This window comes from Rutilus rutilus, assembly GCF_951802725.1.
Source record: "Rutilus rutilus genome assembly, chromosome: 10".
In the NCBI taxonomy this organism is placed as follows: domain Eukaryota; kingdom Metazoa; phylum Chordata; class Actinopteri; order Cypriniformes; family Leuciscidae; genus Rutilus; species Rutilus rutilus.
The window spans coordinates 24,917,805-24,939,617 of record NC_140215.1 but is presented as its reverse complement, the minus strand read 5'-3'; the positions used below and the strand labels follow the sequence as shown (position 1 = coordinate 24,939,617).

At 40.5% G+C, this 21,813-nt stretch overlaps 2 protein-coding genes and 1 pseudogene across 3 annotated transcripts; all 3 read left to right on the top strand.

Moving 5' to 3' along the window:
- Positions 1 to 598: 598 nt before the first annotated feature.
- LOC311297870 (serine/threonine-protein kinase pim-3-like) lies at positions 599 to 1,767 on the top strand (the record flags this gene model as incomplete). Its single annotated transcript, XM_084420346.1, has 4 exons — positions 599 to 688; positions 837 to 887; positions 978 to 1,356; positions 1,547 to 1,767. Exons 1-4 carry the CDS (start codon positions 617 to 619, stop codon positions 1,765 to 1,767), a joined length of 723 nt encoding a protein of 240 aa, XP_084276472.1. The 5' UTR covers positions 599 to 616.
- A 9,469-nt stretch (positions 1,768 to 11,236) lies between these two features.
- LOC311297869 (uncharacterized protein) lies at positions 11,237 to 12,847 on the top strand (the record flags this gene model as incomplete). Its single annotated transcript, XM_084420345.1, has 3 exons — positions 11,237 to 11,813; positions 11,921 to 11,988; positions 12,737 to 12,847. The coding sequence occupies exons 1-3, from the start codon at positions 11,615 to 11,617 to the stop codon at positions 12,845 to 12,847; spliced, it is 378 nt and encodes a 125-aa protein (XP_084276471.1). The 5' UTR covers positions 11,237 to 11,614.
- Positions 12,848 to 12,927: 80 nt separating this feature from the next.
- Positions 12,928 to 14,533, top strand: LOC311297868 (serine/threonine-protein kinase pim-3-like; annotated as a pseudogene). The gene is made up of 5 exons: positions 12,928 to 12,999; positions 13,149 to 13,199; positions 13,290 to 13,668; positions 13,859 to 14,035; positions 14,493 to 14,533. The product of its transcript is annotated as a serine/threonine-protein kinase pim-3-like (transcript).
- The last annotated feature ends 7,280 nt before the right edge of the window (positions 14,534 to 21,813 follow it).

The following is a 21,813-nucleotide window of genomic DNA, read 5'->3' as shown; positions in this document are numbered from 1 at the left end:
GTGAGAGACACGCTGAGGGTAAATCCAATGACCAGTTGACAATGTGTAAATGCTCTGTTTATTAGTGCTCTGTACATCATATAGTCTACATCATTTTCAGCTAGATATGAGTATCCATTCATGGAAAACGTGCCATTCATGGGAACTGAATTAATTAAGGGAATTTTTCTGTTCCCTTGGATGAAGTGCCGTTAATTACCATATGTTACAAATTCACACCTATATCAAAATCCCAAAGTTTGATCAAAGTTAAGATTTTTTCCAGGACATGTCTTAAATATTTAAACAGAACTTTTTGTTTTATTTTAAGAATTCATAGTAACTGAAGAATCACCATAATATGACTATGCAGTGTTTCATATTTTTTTATTGCATTTAAACATGCTTTTGTTTGATATTCCTTGCTCTATCCGGTGGTCTTGAAGATCATCAGGTTCGAACCCCTCCAGCTCCAGTCCATCACAGTCCAGTCGGTCCAGCACCAGGTCACAACAACAGAGCGGACGAGACAACTGAGGGTGAGTTTACGGCCATGACCTCAAACATTAAACTCACTGCTGTCCATGCAACTAAATTGAATCATCTTTTTGCAGACAACATTCTGAGCCGGTATGAGATGGGCAGCATGCTTGGTGAGGGATCATTCGGCTCTGTTTATGAAGGGAAACGCTTGGAGGATGGCCTTGAGGTATCGTCATTTTCTTACAATATATAGCCAGCAAATTATTTTGTCTCACTACATCCATTTCAAGTCTTTTTGTGTATATTTTCCCACTATTTACTGCATTTGACATGTTAGAAATGTAACAATGTTTTTTTTTTTTTTGCTTGATCAGGTGGCAGTGAAAATTGCCACAAAGCCGCAGAACCTGAAATACATCAACATTGTAAGTAGCCTACACTCACTATGTTGTTTTCAAATTATAATATGTAAACATAATGACAACACCTTCATATAATAATGATCTTTCTTCCAGCCTGGACATCCCGCACCCTTACCATTAGAGGTCGGCCTATTAATCCTGGCTAATAGGGGCCCCAAAGTCTCAGAGATCATTGAGTTGCTGGACTGGCAGGACCAGCCTGACCAATATATCATGGTCTTGGAGCGTCCCTCACCCTGTGAAGATCTGTGGCATTTTTCGAATCGTCACGACGGCATCCTAGATGAGGACACAGCGCGGTCTATCATGGCGCAGGCAACACTGGCTGCTCATATGTGCTGTCGCCGTGGAGTGTTCCACCGGGATGTTAAGCTGGAGAACCTGCTGGTCAACACAGAAACGCTTGAGGTCAAACTGATCGACTTCGGGTGCGGGGATCTCCTGCAGGAATCTGGCTATGAAAGTTTCTGTGGTATGAATTATGAATCAAACCTGTAGTTTGGGACTTAAGTTCTAGTGACTAGTTCAATTGGTATCATATTAAACCATATCTCACATTTGAGGCAGCATTTTTTTAAATTAAAAACACCAGATGTTTTTACCACATGCTATGGTATTTCATGCTATGGTTCTTACCCATCAGACAAATCTTTTTTCTGCAGGCACTCTATCCTACCGCCCACCTGAGTACTGCGCAGAGGGCAAGTACCACGGGAAACCAGCTACCGTGTGGTCTCTGGGAGTGCTCTTATTCCTGTTGGTGTGTGGACGCTTTCCAGAACCAATAGACAGGCAAATGATTGACATAGACATCTGGTCTGATCCTGGCTTGTCAAACGGTAAGATGGCATTCATCACAACAAAGAAGACCAACTGTAATTGAAATCATACAAAACAAAGAAAGTACGAAAAAGTAACACCTGAGCCAAGTGGCTGTATAGAAGATAGATATTGGATAATACAAGCATTTCTTCTGATTTTCTGACCGTACTTTATAGAATAGTCGAATCTTACAGCTTAATACAAAGACAGCAGGTGTAAAGTTGAAGGTAATAATCTGACTCGCTTCTATCGTTCTGCACAGAATGCTGCCTCCTGATTCGATCCCTCCTGAAGGAAAGCCCAAGACAACGGATTTATTTGAGGAAAATCCTTCGACATGAATGGTTTAAGGTAATGAGCCTAAGATCAGCTGCAAATGATTTTGAAGATTATATTCACTTTTCATTTTAAAGATTTTAAAAATGTTTTCTTCTAATTGTAATCTATGACTGTAACCTTTTTTGTTTGTTTGTTTCAGGTCACAGAATAAGACGTGAAGAGCAACGTCAGGATTCCTCTCTTAGCCGCCCCAGAAGTTCCTGTGAAAGCTGCTTCTGCCACGGCCCTCTCCGAAGGATCTCCAGAGAACACCATCTTTGTATTCTTGAATAATGGCTGTTATTGTTCATTAACTATTATTGTATATACATTTTATATACATTTTATATAAAGAGCCCCATCCGCCGCTGACTCCGCCCAGCCCAGAGCTTTGTTCGCCGTGGTTTCCGTCCAGCCCAGAGCCTGCACATAGCCATCAGAAACAGCGGAGGAGGGACAAGACCTCCAGTCTCCCCAAAGAACCAGAGGCGGAGCCTCAGATGACCTTATTTGAATGTTTCACTTGGTGGGATCGTCTCACTGAGCAGAGTGCCGCGTTCCCGGTAGATTCCGGGGAGACAGCAGCATCCACTCGCTCTCGAACACGGAGGAGGAGAAGGAAGATGCCCTCCGTGACAGTTCCGGTGGTCCCGAGTCCGGTGGTCCCAGTTCTGGTGGTCCCGGGTTCGGTGGTCTCGACTCCGGTGGTCCGGAGACGGAGGAAAAGGGCCTCTTTAGCTGATTGTCCGGTGGCTCCTAACACGGAGACCATCCCGGAGGTGACTGCCGTCACTGACGCACCGCCCAGGCTTCCTGCTCTGCCCGCGCCGCCCAGGCGCCCTGCTCTGCCGGCCCCGCCCAAGCGGCTCGCCCTGCCGGCGCCACCCCAGCGACCGGTCACGTCTGCCGAGCCTGTGTCTTCGGACAAGATGGCCGCCGCCGAGCCTGTTCACGTCACGCCTGCCGAGCCTGTGTCTTCGGACAAGATGGCCGCCGCCGAGCCTGTTCACGTCACGTCTGCCGAGCCTGTGTCTTCGGACAAGATGGCCGCCGCCGAGCCTGTTCACATCACGTCTGCCGAGCCTGTGTCTTCGGAGAAGATGACCGCCGCTGAGCCGATGGTGTCTGTTCCTGAGCCGATGGTGTCTGTTCCTGAGCCGGTGGTGTCTGTTCCTGAGCGGGTGGTGTCTGTTCCTGAGCGGGTGGTGTCTGTTCCTGAGCCGGTGGTGTCTGTTCCTGTTCCTGAGCCGGTGGTGTCGGTTCCAGTTCCTGAGCCGGTGGTGTCTGTTCCAGTTCCTGAGCCGGTGGTGTTGGTTCCAGTTCCTGAGCCGGTGGTGTCGGTTCCAGTTCCTGAGCCGGTGGTGTCTGTTCCAGTTCCTGAGCCGGTGGTGTCTGTTCCAGTGCCCTGGCTGTCCGATGGACTGTCGTTTCAGCCCTGGCCACCTGCACGACCTGCTCCGCCCTGGCCACTCGAGGGAAAGTATGCTTCAACCTGGCCGCCCGATGGACTGTCACTCCCTGTCCCCGTTTCCCTCCATGGACCTGGCCCCCCATCCCTCCCCCTGATACTTAATACAAAGACAGCAGGTGTAAAGTTGAAAGTAATAATCTGACTCGCTTCTATCGTTCTGCACAGAATGCTGCCTCCTGATTCGATCCCTCCTGAAGGAAAGCCCAAGACAACGGATTTATTTGAGGAAAATCCTTCGACATGAATGGTTTAAGGTAATGAGCCTAAGATCAGCTGCAAATGATTTTGAAAATTATATTCACTTTTCATTTTATAGATTTTAAAAATGTTTTCTTCTAATTGTAATCTATGACTGTAACCTTTTTTGTTTGTTTGTTTCAGGTCACAGAATAAGACGTGAAGAGCAACGTCAGGATTCCTCTCTTAGCCGCCCGAGAAGTTCCTGTGAAAGCTGCTTCTGCCACGGCCCTCTCCGAAGGATCTCCAGAGAACACCATCTTTGTATTCCATCTTTGTATTCTTGAATAATGGCTGTTATTGTTCATTAACTATTATTGTATATACATTTTATATAAATTTTATATAAAGAGCCCCATCCGCCGCTGAAAGCCCAAGACAACGGATTTATTTGAGGAAAATCCTTCGACATGAATGGTTTAAGGTAATGAGCCTAAGATCAGCTGCAAATGATTTTGAAAATTATATTCACTTTTCATTTTAAAGATTTTAAAAATGTTTTCTTCTAATTGTAATCTATGACTGTAACCTTTTTTGTTTGTTTGTTTCAGGTCACAGAATAAGACGTGAAGAGCAACGTCAGGATTCCTCTCTTAGCCGCCCCAGAAGTTCCTGTGAAAGCTGCTTCTGCCACGGCCCTCTCCGAAGGATCTCCAGAGAACACCATCTTTGTATATTTTTGAATAATGGCTGTTATTGTTCATTAACTATTATTGTATATAAATTTTATTGTAATAAAATAAATAATATTTTATATAAACAATAGTGGCGTACCTGATTTTGAGAAATGGTATGTGTGTTAAACCGCTTAACATTGTGATTGCTATCAGGACGTGAGGAGACTTTCAACTAGCATAACACCAATTTTTTTTGTAGACAATCACCTATTGCACCTCAGCATTTTCCAAACACTTTTATCTTTATATGGAAACAATTCTGTATTCTTCAGGAGGGGCAGGTCCTCTAACCACCTTATTTTGTATTTTGTATTTTTTAATGCCAAGGTATCAAAAATACAAGTACATAGCAAAAATTTAAAAGTTACATACAATTAAATGATAATAAAATCCATAATTTATACATATATACATGGGTTATATATATATATATGGTTTCATATAGCAATTTATAGCTCATTTGCAAGGAGCAATAATGGATTAATAATAAAGTATTTGTTAGTTTTAGCTTTATGTATATTAAAGAAGCAAAACATGACATCCTTAACAAACAGAGAAACCCGGAAGCACATTGCAGTTAATAAAATGAGGAAATTCGTCCCAAAATAGTTGTATGAGGACAATCCCAGAAGATATGAGGAGCAGTTTCATCAGGGGCGCCACAGAAAGAACAACTTGTGTCTATATCTGACTTAAACCTTTTCAAAAAAGTTTTAGCAGGGTAAAATTTGTGTAATAATTTGAATGAAATTTATCTAGCCTTGTTAGTTATTATGTATTTCAAAGGCAGAGTATATACTTTTTTCCAATCAATATGGTCAACCAAATTCATCCAATATGACGCCACATATGAATTGTTACAAGCTCCTTTTGAAAGAGAGATCTAATTCTATAATTACGTGATGAAGGATGTGACAAAAAGCACAGTTTTCCTACTGGGAGTTTACGTAAAAACTATTCATAATTTAAAGTAAGACCTGAATTTAATAACTGAGAAACAGTCAAAATATGTTTCTCAAACCAATTACTAAAAAACAAAGACTTATTCTTATATACAATATCCCGGTTGTTCCAAATAAAGTACCGGTGAGGGGAAAAGTTTTGCTCAAAAATGAAAGACCACGCAAGTAATGCTTGCTTATGGAACTTATAAGTTGTAAGGGATTCTCGCAATATTATAATTCGAGGGCTTGGAGCCAGAGGGGCGTAAGTGGCATTTTGGGCGAATATGAGTTATTGATATCAAAATAAAGGTCTCGATGAGCTCTATCCAATGGTGCCAAAGACCTATCTGAGATCAAACTGTATTGAATAAAGCAACAAAACAATAAAGACCTAACACAAAAGTGTGAGTAATGTTTGGAGCCAGAAGGGCGTAAGTCCACACTTACGCCCTTCTGGCTCTGAAAAATACATGTAGGTGAGGGTATTCCTCACACATACGCAGAGTTCTACAATGCTCTGACAGTGGACAGTGAGTAGAACTAAACAAACTAGTGAACAGAAAAGCAAATAAGACGCGACATGATTCTTTGGATGTGGTCAATGAATAGACTCACAGAGTAATTGAAATGGTTGAACAAAAAAGAAAAGTGAAATGAGTAAAAAGAACATGAGAGAACTGTCAATTGTAAAGAGTATTTGAAAAAAAATGAATGAATGAATGTAATGAAATAAATTGAACAACTCATGAATTGCCAATCAGAAGTGTGTTTAGCAACTGTGTTTATCTTGATTTTTAGTGATCATCACGATGCCTAAATATGTAACTTCAGATCTAACTGGAATATTATAAAAAGAGGATGGGGTGCAATCTTTAATATTAACTCACAGTTTTATATAATCAATTACTATAGGGATTTGGGAAGCATCTCTTAAAAATAAGGTAGTGTCATCTGCTAATTGGCTCATAATAACTTCTCGATCTGCTATACGGATACCCTAAATACCGCTTTCACAGATAAACGTTGAGAGTAGCTGCACACAAAGTAGAAATAAATAGGGAGAAACGGGACACCCTTGTCTGACTCCTCTAGATAAACTAAACCTTGGGAAAGTGCCATTCTTTAATTTAATCAAACATGCAGCACTTGTCTGGATTATCAGCAGTAATTTAGTAGATTATTTTTATTTTTATAATACAGATAAGATTTGAATTCTGTCAGAAGAATTAGGGATCGCTAAGGAGACGGCGGGTTATCATGAGAAGTAACAGACAGACACAAGATTTAATTAGAAATAGAAATATAATTGGTTTCACTTGAAAAAAAAAAAGAAAGAAAGTAAATAAGATTTTAAAAAAAGTAAATTACAAGATCACATGAACAATAGACAATAAAACTGACTAGGAAAATTTCCCCCACGAGTGCACTTTTTTTCCAAATATATATATACATAGTCAGTTCAATATTCAGAGAGAAAATAAACAAATAGGAAATAACAAAAGAGAGTATAATCTCTCTCTCAAAAGAACTTCAAGTATTTCTCGTAAAAGTTTCAATGTCTCTCAAATCTGGGTTGTGGTTGACCATACACCCTCAAAAATAGTTCTTTAGATCAAATTTGTCGTGCTCCAACGAGTAACACTGGAAACTCAAGTAAAGGATATCGGCGAACTACGAACTTGGTTGGCTCGCCATCAAACACGAAGTCTACAGGATGTCACAGAAGGTCGTGCAGTCATCATGTCTCCACGAAATCAAGAAGAAAGAAAAGAAAAGAAAACGGAAAGACAAAGAAGGAAAAAAAAAACCTGGCCTGATCACAGACCAGAACATTCATTTAGTACATTTCAAAATAAGTTCCACATCAAAGATCCAGAATAACATCTAATACAGTTACAATTACCCTTTCTTCATGAACTAATATAATCACATTCGTTTAGGGGAGAGTGGGGTGATTTGTGCCAGGGGGTAAGTAGTTCCACCCCTTGTTTCTGGAAAACCATAGAAGAAATTGGTCATGTGACCACATAATTTTGAAAAGCAATCACTTTTACTCATCCTCCAAAGAAGAGAGACACATGGCATGAGAGTTAAGCACATTTTAGTGCAAAAAACAGTTTTTTCCCTTTCAAAGTAAAATTTCTATGATTAAGGTTTTTTGATTGTAGTGTCTGAACAATTATAGACAAGTTTGAAAACATTTCACACATGTTTTAGTGCTTTAGTAGGCTACACAATGAGTCTATACAGTTAGCATGATGTTAGCTCTTAACTGCTGGATCATGCTAGTTTTTCAAACTTGTGGGTCTGGGGTGATTTGTGCCAAAGGGCCTGGGTTAAGTTGTGCCAGATCCAGACCACCTAGACCTACATACTCACAGGGGAAAATCTTGAGAAGTGAGGAGATGGGCATGCCTCATCATTGTTTGACTTAGGCCTGCCTGCTATTTGTTTAATTTAGCTAACACTGATTTCAGTTTTGAGTTTGCACTATGTTATTAAAGAGAAGTTTTATTCCGTTTTTAAGTGGCCTATGTCACAATAGGATGTTTAGAAATTAGCCTAGTCACTTTATTCTTATATGTTACATAATTGACAGACAGCGCAATGTCAACAGGCATCTATTGCCAGCAAAGCCTTTTTGCCTGAAATGATTCACAAATATCATATATTGTGTTGCTATGGTGCTCTAAATGGTTGCTAGGGCGTAGCTTGATAGCTTCACAATGATCCTGAGAGACTGATTGGTCGTCTGAGTAAAATGAGCCCGCCCCCTTGTCTCTATGACACTGTGATCCAGAGTTATGTTCAATACAAAATCCCTATGCAATTGACCATAGTAGGAAAAGCGCATGCTATGGTATTCCAGGGTGACAATATCTAAATAAACCTTAAATGAGTAATTTTGTATTGAATTTATCTTGCTTTCATATAGCATTATGGTTCATAACATTAAAATGTTGTTTTACTTCAGAAATCACTGGCACAATTTACCCCAATGTATTCCCCCAAAGGCACAACTTCCCCCGCACCAGGGGCAAGTTGTGCCATGAGACCACTTTTTTCCCAAAAGCTATATTTCTGAAACTATTTATTTCAGATCCAAAGTTATTGTTCTCAGGGATGCACCACATCCTGAAATATATGTACATCCTTAAGTTGAAGGCATTACTGCCATGGCCTCACTTTAAAGTCACTAACTGGCACAACTCACCCCACTTTCCCCTACCTCTGAATCAATAGCTTTCTTTCTTATACAGACACGTGGCCAACAATGGCGACGGTAACGTTAAACTCTTTGTGGTCGATTTTTTCTTTTGCTCTCACACAGGCACACTTCAACTAACGTTACAGGCGTGCGTGATCAGAAAGGCGTCGGTCAACAAGTAGAATGTATTCCTCTATTCAGTCGGCTTCTTATTCAGAATGCATCAAATTAATTAGATCTCAAACTTTCTCATACTTGTTCAAAGATTTTCAATCTAAGATTTATAAAATGGATCACGACGATCAGATTGCGTCTGCTCCTCTCAATCAAGCTCGTCTCTTCTGTCATCGCGCATGCTCGTCGACACCCATGGCGCGAATGACAAAGAGCTCTCATTGGTTGATCACTGAGCTTTTATCTAGAATGAATTCGCATAATTTTTTTAATTCTTAATTTTTTCATCTCTTATCGACTTTTATTAAGGGAATATGATATCACTAAATTGTGTATAAATTAAATAATTACCTTTATTTAACCTGTGTTACAAACAGCTTCTATTATTGTAAAGGGTTTTAATTACTTTGCAAAACATATCTCCAAAACAAAATCTATGTAATGACTTAATAATAAATTGGTGCTCTAAAGCCGGGGTTTTCAAAGTGGGGGCGCCGCAGAAAGTTGGGAAAAAAAATAGCGAGAAAAAAAAAAAAAAAAGTAAAAAAAAAGTAAAAATATTTGTTAATATGAGTATTGTTATGAAATAGCATTATACTAATTTGTTGCATAGCCTATCTGAACATTATACTTTTAATGCTAATCTTTTAGAGATTAACTGATTGATCGGCTGGTGACCGGAATTTGCCGATTTTCACGTGATTTTATGCCGGTCAAATGCACTCGGGCGCCGCATGATTAACATTGCGCAACATCAGCATCAAACGCATGTCTATGATCAAACGTGCACACGGAGCGGAGCAGTTCCGGGTGATTTATTGTTTTTAAGTTCTATAATTGAGTTATTAACTTCTAATAAAGTAATTTCACTATAGCAGAGGTTTCTATCATTACCCGAAATAGTCTTGCAATTTTGAACAGATTCAAGAAAAGTAGCTGCCTCTTCAGAATAATTTTGATGGTTAAAGATTACAGTAAAAATCAGCACAGAAATGTGCAACTTCTTGAGGGTTATTAGTCACTGTCCCGTCAATATTTAGAGTTTCAATTCGCTTCTTATTTTTATGAAGGAATATCAATTCTTAAAGTCAGTCATTTTTAAATTAAATCCCAGTTGTGCAGGTGGGGCATGTTGTCACACTGCGTTACAATCTATTAGAAATATGCTATTCTATTCTATACTTTTTTTTAATTCTATTGAGAAAACATGAGAAAAAGGTGAATAAAGACTGAGAGTCAATGCTCAGAAATGACTAATTATTCATTTGTTTTGAACTATATTGTATAGCTGTGTTTTCCTGTGTTCGTAGTCAAAAATGGCATTATTTTATATGAAAAAGTTAATAATTGTATTTTATTGAGAAAATATTTTAGTTTGTCTTGTATGTTTGTTTGATTAGATCAGATAGCATTTTAAGCTGTCATATGGTCATGTTACCATGAACCCCACCTATGGGGCATGTTGTCACATTTCACTTCCATTCTTTCGGGGTATATCAAGAAAAAAGTGTATACTGTATTAATAAAACAAAGCCACATAATTGTACTAGACATGTGGGAAATTAATGTGGGAAAAAATAAATACTCTGAACCCTAAGTAGATTTACACAAACTGAGAAAGCGTTACTTTGTGCCCTGCCCTCCCCTAGTGCACCTTCTATCCAATAAATCGCAATTTGCTTTTATGCTTTGTTGTAAAGTTTCAGATTTCAAATTGTGTCAATATTATTATCAAATTTAAACAAATACCATTTTAACATTTTTTTAATGTCGCGTGTTGTAGCTCCTTCGACCTCATTGTAGCTCCTCAGTTCAAGCGGTTATTGACTGAATACCTTTTTTTTTTCCTTGTTACTAATTTCTAAATAAACTATCATGAATAAACTAATCATGTCTCGTGTAATCACTCAAACTAAGAAAGCCTGAGAGCATTGTTACATTTACCTCATAAAAGTCATTTAATAAACTCATTAGACAATTACATTAGACACTATATTACATATTCATTACATGTACATTTCTTTTTCTGTATATCTGAATAAATCTAACAATCTAAAGGTTTTTATATCAACCATTTAAAACAAAGTTAGCATTATAACTTAATTATTATTAACTGTGATCTTAAAGGATTTGCTATCCTGTGGCTCCCTCTGGTGGACAACATTAGTACTGATCTCTGAATCGAATTGACTTAAATGTCTGATGCTTTTTTTTTAACGATTACATTTTTTAATGATTATTTTATCACTGATAATATAGCCACATCAAACTCAAATTCACTGATTCATGGTACCTTATTTCATGCTTTAACGGTTGAATTTTAAACTTCCTTTTTGTAGCTAAGCAGTAATTATACATCATAATATCACTTGTTAAATGGTTATTTAATAATTACATTCAGTCCTGCATGAACAGATTCGGTTTGTTTGCAGATTCGATGTGCGCTCGCGTGCGCGCGCGTCCATATGAGTGATTCAAATTTTATTTGTTATGGCGACGGGGACGCGTGATATGAATTCTGACTGCAAGTCTGCAAATATCAACACTTTGATCGCTGTCTTCTGGTTGAGACTCGACGAGGCGGATTCAGATACTTTTGCTGAATATTTTCTGTGCTGATCTTGAGAGTTTGAAGCTGTTCGGAGGATTTCAGAGAAGAGACTTTTATTCCAGAAGGAGATCGGAGAATATAACGTTATCCCCTAACGTTACATCGTTGTATTTTTTAAAACTTCATATTATTTCTGAGGACTCTATTTGATTGTTTTTTTCTTATTTTAGAGGGAGTTTGGAGTTAATTTATTTATTTATTTTTTGGGAGGGGTATTTCTGAGGAGCATTGTATTGTATTTTGTATTGTTTTTCTTGCTGTTTGAAGGATGCCAGGCCCACATGTTTCTGTGCCCACAGGTCCGGCTCACAGGGAGAGAGAGTGGCAGAGAGACAGCCAGCAGAGCCCAGATGATGGACGTCCGGCACTGAAGAGACAGCGTAGTTCTAGCGCTCAGCACGACTCCCATCAGAGCGCCGAAAATGAGATGCCAGTGAGAAAGAGGAGGAGGATGGATACGTCTGAGGGTAAATCAAATGACCATTGGAGAATATCACTGGAGTGTCATTAATTACCATATTTGACCACACCATATTATATCAAAATATAATTTTTGAAGTTCTTCCTCCTGCAGATCAGCAGGTTCAAACCCCTCCAGCTCCAGTCCACCACAGTCCAGCACTTTCCCGGAACTGGTTTGAGGTATTGGCCCTAAAAAGCTACACATGAATTTGAATATATATTAATATTTGGATGATTTTGACACCTTTTTGTGCATTTGTTTTAAATGTTCTTTGTTTATTGTGATATGGAAAGAAATCAGGGTCAAATCTCTTCTATGTGCTCTATGTATATCATCAGCCTGTTAGTAGTGAGGAAAGTGATAGTCAGGAGAGACAGAGGAAGAAGAGTAGGCCTGTAGATCTGATCACTCTTCACTGGAGTTCTGGAGAGCATCCCTCTCTTCACAGCAGTGGCTCAGGTCAGGGTCAGAAAGTGGAGGATCAGACCACTGCAACCATTAGTGAGAGACACGCTGAGGGTAAATCCAATGACCAGTTGACAATGTGTAAATGCTCTGTTTATTAGTGCTCTGTACATCATATAGTCTACATCATTTTCAGCTAGATATGAGTATCCATTAATGGAAACGTGCCATTCATGGGAACTGAATTAATTAAGGGAATTTTTCTGTTCCCTTGGATGAAGGGCCATTAATTACCATATGTTACAAATTCACACCTATATCAAAATCCCAAAGTTTGATCAAAGTTATGATTTTTTCCAGGACATGTCTTAAATATTTAAACAGAACTTTTTGTTTTATTTTAAGAATTCATGTAGTAACTGAAGAATCACCATAATATGACTATGCAGTGTTTAATATTTTTTGATTGCATTTAAACATGCTTTTGTTTGATATTCCTTGCTCTATCCGGTGGTCTTGAAGATCATCAGGTTCGAACCCCTCCAGCTCCAGTCCATCACAGTCCAGTCGGTCCAGCACCAGGTCACAACAACAGAGCGGACGAGACAACTGAGGGTGAGTTTACGGCCATGACCTCAAACATTAAACTCACTGCTGTCCATGCAACTAAATTGAATCATCTTTTTGCAGACAACATTCTGAGCCGGTACGAGATGGGCAGCATGCTTGGTGAGGGATCATTCGGCTCTGTTTATGAAGGGAAACGCTTGGAGGATGGCCTTGAGGTATCGTCATTTTCTTACCATATTTAGCCAGCAAATTATTTTGTCTCACTACATCCATTTCAAGTCTTTTTGTGTATATTTTCCCACTATTTACTGCATTTGACATGTTAGAAATGTAACAATGTTTTTTTTTTTTTTTGCTTGATCAGGTGGCAGTGAAAATTGCCACAAAGCCGCAGAACCTGAAATACATCAACATTGTAAGTAGCCTACACTCACTATGTTGTTTTCAAATTAAAATATGTAAACATAATGACAACACCTTCATATAATAATGATCTTTCTTCCAGCCTGGACATCCCGCACCCTTACCATTAGAGGTCGGCCTATTAATCCTGGCTAATAGGGGCCCCAAAGTCTCAGAGATCATTGAGTTGCTGGACTGGCAGGACCAGCCTGACCAATATATCATGGTCTTGGAGCGTCCCTCACCCTGTGAAGATCTGTAGCATTTTTCGAATCGTCACGACGGCATCCTAGATGAGGACACAGCGCGGTCTATCATGGCGCAGGCAACACTGGCTGCTCATATGTGCTGTCGCCGTGGAGTGTTCCACCGGGATGTTAAGCTGGAGAACCTGCTGGTCAACACAGAAACGCTTGAGGTCAAACTGATCGACTTCGGGTGCGGGGATCTCCTGCAGGAATCTGGCTATGAAAGTTTCTGTGGTATGAATTATGAATCAAACCTGTAGTTTGGGACTTAAGTTCTAGTGACTAGTTCAATTGGTATCATATTAAACCATATCTCACATTTGAGGCAGCATTTTTTTAAATTAAAAACACCAGATGTTTTTACCACATGCTATGGTATTTCATGCTATGGTTCTTACCCATCAGACAAATCTTTTTTCTGCAGGCACTCTATCCTACCGCCCACCTGAGAACTGCGCAGAGGGCAAGTACCACGGGAAACCAGCTACCGTGTGGTCTCTGGGAGTGCTCTTATTCCTGTTGGTGTGTGGACGCTTTCCAGAACCAAGAGACAGGCAAAGGATTGACAAAGACATCTGGTCTGATCCTGGCTTGTCCAACGGTAAGATGGCATTCATCACAACAAAGAAGACCAACTGTAATTGAAATCATACGAAACAAAGAACGTACGAAAAAGTAACACCTGAGCCAAGTGGCTGTATAGAAGATAGATATTGGATAATACAAGCATTTCTTCTGATTTTCTGACCGTACTTTATAGAATAGTCGAATCTTACAGCTTAATACAAAGACAGCAGGTGTAAAGTTGAAGGTAATAATCTGACTCGCTTCTATCGTTCTGCACAGAATGCTGCCTCCTGATTCGATCCCTCCTGAAGAAAAGCCCAAGACAACGGATTTATTTGAGGAAAATCCTTCGACATGAATGGTTTAAGGTAATGAGCCTAAGATCAGCTGCAAATGATTTTGAAGATTATATTCACTTTTCATTTTAAAGATTTTAAAAATGTTTTCTTCTAATTGTAATCTATGACTGTAACCTTTTTTGTTTGTTTCAGGTCACAGAATAAGACTGTCACGATCCACACGTAGGAAATAGAGAGAAGATCCAAGTGCAGTATGTATATTTATTAAGGGAAATCCGTTACTCAAATCCAGTCCAGGCAGGGGTCAAAACCAAAGTAGCAATCCAACATAAACAGGCACAAGACAAACGGGCAAGAACAGAACTCGAAAGTGGTGTGATAATTACAAGGACTCCGTGACACATACTAAAACAGACAGGGTTATATACACAGGGAAATGACAATGCTAATGGAGAATTGGCTGAGTGCAATGATTAGTGACAAGGGACAGCTGAGTGCAATGAAGAAACAAGGATCGTGGGGAATGTAGTTCAGAATGTGACAGACACCGTGGGGAAGGAGGACATCTAGTGGTGACCCAGGGAACACAAACCAGACACTGTGACATAACCCCCCCTCTACGGAGCGGCTACCAGACGCTCCAAGACGTGACAGACAAAACAAGAGTCCAGGCGGGAGGTGGACTGGTGGAGGATCAGGGGGAGGGATGGGGGGCCAGGTCCATGGAGGGAAACGGGGACAGGGAGTGACAGTTCATCTGGCAGCCAGGGTGGAGACGACAGTCCATCGGGCGCCCAGGGTGAAGCAGACGACTCATCGGGTGGCCAGGGCGGAGCAGGTCGTGCAGGTGGCCAGGGCTGAAACGACCGTCCCTCGGGCGGCCATGGCACAGGAACAGACACCGGCTCAGGAACTGGAACAGACACCGGCTCAGGAACTGGAACAGACACCGGCTCAGGAACTGGAACAGACACCGGCTCAGGAACTGGAACCGACACCACCGGCTCAGGCTCAGGAACAGGAACAGACACCACCGGCTCAGGAACAGACACCACCGGCTCAGGAACAGACACCACCGGCTCAGGAACAGACACCACCGGCTCAGGAACAGACACCACCGGCTCAGGAACAGACACCGCCCGCTCAGGAACAGACACCACCGGCTCAGGAACAGACACCACCGGCTTGGCGGTGGCCATCTTGTCTGAAGACACAGGCTCGGCAGACGTGACGTGAACAGGCTCGGCGGCGGCCCTCTCCGAAGGATCTCCAGAGAACACCATCTTTGTATATTTTTGAATAATGGCTGTTATTGTTCATTAACTTTTATTGTATATAAATTTTATAAATTTATGTCCATCTGGCGGCCAGGGCGGAGACGACAGTCCATCGGGCGCCAGGGTGACGCAGACGACTCATCAGGTGGCCAGGGCGGAGCAGGTCGTGCAGGTGGCCAGGGCTGAAACGACAGTCCATCGGGCGGAGACTTTCCTTCGGGCGGCCAGGGCGGAGACGACCCCTCGGGCGGCCATGGCACAGGAACAGACACCGGCTCAGGAACTGGAACAGACACCGCCGGCTCAGGAACTGGAACAGACACCGGCTCAGGAACTGGAACAGACACCGGCTCAGGAACTGGAACAGACACCACCGGCTCGGCGGCGGCCATCTTGTCTGAAGACACAGGCTCGGCAGACGTGACGTGAACACTCTTGGCGGCGGCCATCTTGTCTGAAGACCCAGGCTCGGCAGACGTGACGTGAACAATCTCTGTGGCGGCCATCTTGTCTGAAGACGCAGGCTCGGCAGACGTGACGTGAACAGTCTCTGTGGCGGCCATCTTGTCCGAAGACATAGGCTCAGGAACAGTCTCTGGCTGGGCAGACGTAACGTGAACAGTCTCTGGCTGGACGGAACTCAAGTGCTTCCTCCAAGCGTGCAGAACCGCCAATGCGTAAAACCCAAAGACAGCTCTCCTGGCCGTGGCAGGACTGATGGTGGGCTGCTCCAGGACGACCTCCGGGACGACAGTGGGCTGCTCGGGCACTGCCTCTGGGACGACAGCAGACTGCTCTGGCACAGCCTCCGGGACGACATGCTTCCTCCATGCATGCAGAACTGCCAATGCGTGGAACAGGAAGACAGCTCTCTTGGTCGTGGCAGGACTGATGGTGGGCTGCTCCAGGACGGCCTCCGGGACGACAGCGGGCTGCTCGGTCACTGCCTCCGGGACAACAGCGTGCTGCACAGGCACAACCTCTGGGGTGAGATCAGTCTCCAGACTGGCAGACTTGCGTCTCCTACCCCCTCTCCGTCTACGATGGCGAGACGGTGGCTCCGACCCGTGAGAGTGGTGTTGGATTCCCTCTCGACCAACCACTCCTCTGCGACCTCCCCGGGTCCCATGAAAAATGACCAGACGGGTTCCCTCAAAATGCTCTCTCCTCTCCTGCTCAGTGGCTGGGGCAGAGAAGTTGGCGAATATACCGCTGGATCTTTGTGTGTGACGGAGTCCTTCTGTCACGATCCACACGTAGGAAATAGAGAGAAGATCCAAGTGCAGTATACATTTATTAAGGGAAATCCATTACTCAAATCCAGTCCAGGCAGGGGTCAAAACCAAAGTAGCAATCCAACATAAACAGGCACAAGACAAACGGGCAAGAACAGAACTCGGAAGTGGTGTGATAATTACAAGGACTCCATGACACATACTAAAACAGACAGGGTTATATACACAGGGAAATGACAATGCTAATGGAGAATTGGCTGAGTGCAATGATTAGTGAATGAATGTGGATGTAGTTCAGAATGTGACAGACACCGTGGGGAAGGAGGACATCTAGTGGTGACCCAGGGAACACAAACCAGACACTGTGACAAAGACAAGAGCAACGTCAGGATTCCTCTCTTAGCCGCCCCAGAAGTTCCTGTGAAAGCTGCTTCTGCCACGGCCCTCTCCGAAGGATCTCCAGAGAACACCATCTTTGCATATTTTTGAATAATGGCTGTTATTGTTCATTAACTTTTATTGTATATACATTTTATATAAATTTTATTGTAATAAAAGAAATAATATTTTATATAAACAATATTGGCGTACCTGATTTTGAGAAATGGTATGTGTGTTAGACCGCTTAACATTGTGATTGCTATCAGGATGTGAGGAGACTTTCAACTAGCATAACACAATTTTTTTTGTATACAATCACCTATTGCACCTCTGCATTTTCCAAACACTTTTATCTTTATATGGAAACAATTCTGTATTCTTCAGGAGGGGCAGGTCCTCTAACCACCTTATTTTGTATTTTTTTATTTTTTAATGCCAAGGTATCAAAAATACAAGTACATAGCAAAAATGTAAAAGTTACATACAATTAAATGATAATAAAATCCATAATTTATACATATATACATGGGCCTATACATACAGGTTTCATAAAGCCTATATATACATATAAAAACAAGAAAAACAGAACAGAAAACTTTAATGAAATAAATTAAAAAGTTGGTTAAGACAAGATTATTGTCTTAAAGGGATAGTTCACTTTGAAATTAAATTTTGGTATGTTTTAGCTTACCTGAAGGGCATCCAAGATGTAGGTGTCTTTTTTTCCGCAGTAGTTTCAATTTTGATATTTTTAGGTCAAACCGTTCTTGTCTGTCAGTCATATAATGCAGGTCTATGGTCACTGTCTCAAAGAGCATGCACAAGTCCAAATTAAAACAATTCCCCATCGTCCAAATGAAACAATTCCCCATCGTAAGTACACTTTGATGGCCTAAGACACGAAACGAGCGGTGTGTGTGAGAAAACGAACCGTATTTATATAGTTTTTGCCTCTTGAACAAAGCCGCGTCCAACTGATCTGACGGCGCGGGCGGGTATAGATATATACACTGATGTCGCCTTGGCTAATGAACTGCAATAGCGAAGGCGACATCTAGTGTTTCTATATCTATATCCGCCCGCGTGCGGGTATAGAAACACTAGCACTAGATGTCGCCTTCGCTATTGCAGTTCATTAGCCAAGGCGACATCAGTGTATATATCTATACCCGCCCGCGCCGTCAGATCAGTTGGACGCGGCTTTGTTCAAGAGGCAAAAACTATATAAATACGGTTCGTTTTCTCACACAAACCGCTCGTTTCGTGTCTTAGGCCATCAAAGTGTACTTACGATGGGGAATTGTTTCATTTGGACGATGGGGAATTGTTTTAATTTGGACTTGTGCATGCTGTTTTGAGACAGTGACCGCAGACCTGCATTATATGACTGACAGACAAGAACGGTTTGACCTAAAATATCAAAATTGAAACTACTGAGGAAAAAAAGACACCTACATCTTGGATGCCCTTCAGGTAAGCTAAAACATACCAAAATTTAATTTCAAAGTGAACTATCCCTTTAAGAGCTTTAAGATTCTTGGATGATGAAATATTTTGGATGTACTGTTGGTCCTCTCTCCTAAAAGCAAGGAATGTAGGATTTTGAAGAGAATTAACAGCGGTGAATGTGAAATTTTGCAAGGAGCAATAATAGATTAATAATAAGTAAAACTAATGAAGTATTCATTAGTTTTAGCTTTTTGTATATTAAGCACGTTTTAGCACAGAAGTATATATATATATATTTAAGTTTAAAGCATGGCTAATTGCCATATAAAATATGCAAATCTAATAAAATAAATGTTCAACATTTTTGTTAATTTCCCTAAAATATTTTATAAACATCTTACTTGGATATAGAATTTAAAAGCAGTTGGCATTCAAATAAAGTCATTTATTTACAGCCTGAACACATAAGATATTTTTTCGACTTTAATCTCGACTTTAATCATTACATAAAGTCGTAATATTTTGAGAATAAAGTCAAAATTAGCCTACTAGAATACAGTCTTCCATAGAAGTTATTTGTGTGTGTGTGTGTGTAAAGAAATTCGTTCATTACGTTTTTTTTCTTTCTTTTTTTTTACGTTGGGCTTCCATATCAAATAGTGCATGTGTCTGGAAAAAAATCATACATTTTGGTATGTAGGTCCCATGTAAATGCCCAGCAAACGTGGTACGACGGCCACTTCGTGTCCCTGGCCAAAATAGTCAGGGTAGGATCTAGGATGGCATAAAAATAATAACAACAGAGAACAGATATTGTCAAAGACGTTTTTGATATTGATATTGTTTTAAATATAAAAATAAACAAACTATTTTTGTTTGGAGACTTGTTGGAGGGACATTTTTTTAACGGTCATTAGACTTCCATGTTTGCTGGGTGACAGGAGGCTACTTCATTAGAAATGCATTTAAATGCCAGAACAAAACCAATCATCTTTCATCTTTATTTTTTTTATTCATCTTTTCATACAGAACATATTTATCCATGTGGGCCAAGCGAGTGTCCAGATGGATAAAACGTTTGGGGTGCTTCTTCAGTATGTGTTCCGCAAGCCACCTTTGTTGATCTGGAAGTTGGAACCCTCTGTTATTGGTATGTTTATCTTTAAAGTGGTAGATATAAAGTGAAAAATAATACCATTTCACTTTTAATGAGTGATTTGTAATGATATTTAATTGTTCAATTATGTCGCTTTAGATAGCACAGTCAGATTGGTTTGAAAATGTAAACTATTGCACTTGTTATTCACCTTCACCAAAAAGGTTATTTATTCAGAGAAATGCTCAGCAAAGGTGTATTAATATTTCTGAGGATAACTGATCCTTGTGCATTGTGGCAAATACACCACTAGGAGGCAGTATAACTCTAAGTCATGTGGTGAGGAGAATAGTTTCATCGTCAGATGATATAGCTTTACTTGGAGTTTATTTATTTGAATTAATGGAATAAAAGTCTAAACGGAAAGTGCATGACTCTCAGCAGCCCCACATTTATTATGTAAAAAAAAATGTGTATTAAAACATTTAAACCATAATTATATGGATCTTAGGTTGATGATGAATACATTTAGCAATATGCACGGCATACTACAAATTCCAATACACAGAAATTAGGATATAGTCTAGTGGGACAAAGCTAAAACAAATGCTAAGTAATGTAAAGTTAAAAAGTGGAAACCAGAATTAGTGATTGAAAGATTCATGTCGACTTGTTAAAAAAAAAAGATTTATGGCATTTCACTTTTATTTGTATAGTAAATATCCTATTATTTGCGAACACACAATCTCGTTTCCAGGTTCGCATTCTGATAGCATGTGAATCAGCTGCATAGCCTACTGTAATATGCAGCTGATGAAATTAGGCAAAGGATCCACTAAGCAGTGGCCAACAGGTCTCAGAACATCACAAAGAAATATGTTGGCCAATAGATTTACAACCATCAAGGTCAGCAAGCTCTAAGTGACGTCGTACCTCTTGCCATGTCTAAATTAATCACTAGAGTGACCTTAACTCTGTAGCTCACACACACACACACATAGGAATGAATTACACTTTGATTAAGGTTAGCCACAGTTACGTCCTCGTCAACAACCCTGGGCCTCATGCTTACAGTGTATTTGATTGTCTTTCATGCATTACCCTTCCACTTTCTGTTTTTGGTGGCATAAGAGAATATGAAAGGCTGTTTTTGATGGAAAATTTAGAGTAGGATAAATGTCTCTCATTTACGATTTTACGAAGCATGCTGTGTGTGATTAAGAAATTATATTCCTTATGTAATCTAATTAAGAATATTTCTCGTGCTGGATTTAGATGGAGCCCCTGGGAGCAACTAAAACACAAATGGTGTGAAACTGGCAATGGCGTTCAGCTGTTAGCTGATTACATTGATTCCATTTATTTGTGACTGTTTTCCAGTCACTTCACTCCTGAAGGTGAGCATTTCATCTCCATATAAACGCTTTGAGCTCGGAGCCCTTCTGTAGACTCTGAATCTCGCCGAGCAGATTGGAAAACGCAAAGCGTTTTGGGATAATCAATACGGACATGGATCAATGCAGATAATTATTGATTTAATTCATTTACACACTCAACTTTCTCCTCATTCACTTATGCGATTCGAATATGAAATTGCCAACTTAGCATATTTACTAAGGTATGGTTTGCACATATCATCATCTATTTGAGAGTTGAAACTGGGAAATTGTAATAGCATTTCACTGCACTGGTATGTGGGCAGTGATCTTAATCTAAAAACAGCCTAAAAAGACACTGTTAAGTCCCGTTCACACCAAGAACGATAACTATAATGATACCTATATTAGTGTCCACACCATCGGACGATACCGTTCTGTTTATTTTAAATGCGTACAATGCAGTTTTGTCGTTGTATGCTTTTAAGTGCTTGAGCTCTTTTAAAGGTGTTGTATGTAACTTTTCTACTAAAATGAATCCTTGTTTTATTGCCTGTGTGTGAAGGGGTTGTAATCTAACATTAAAATGATCCACTTTGCGGGTTTTGCTATTACCTCGGAAAGCAGACCTGTATTCTTATTTTTATTTGAAGGTGCCGGGTCGGATTTACCGCGAAATCCAGTGACGTCACCTGCACG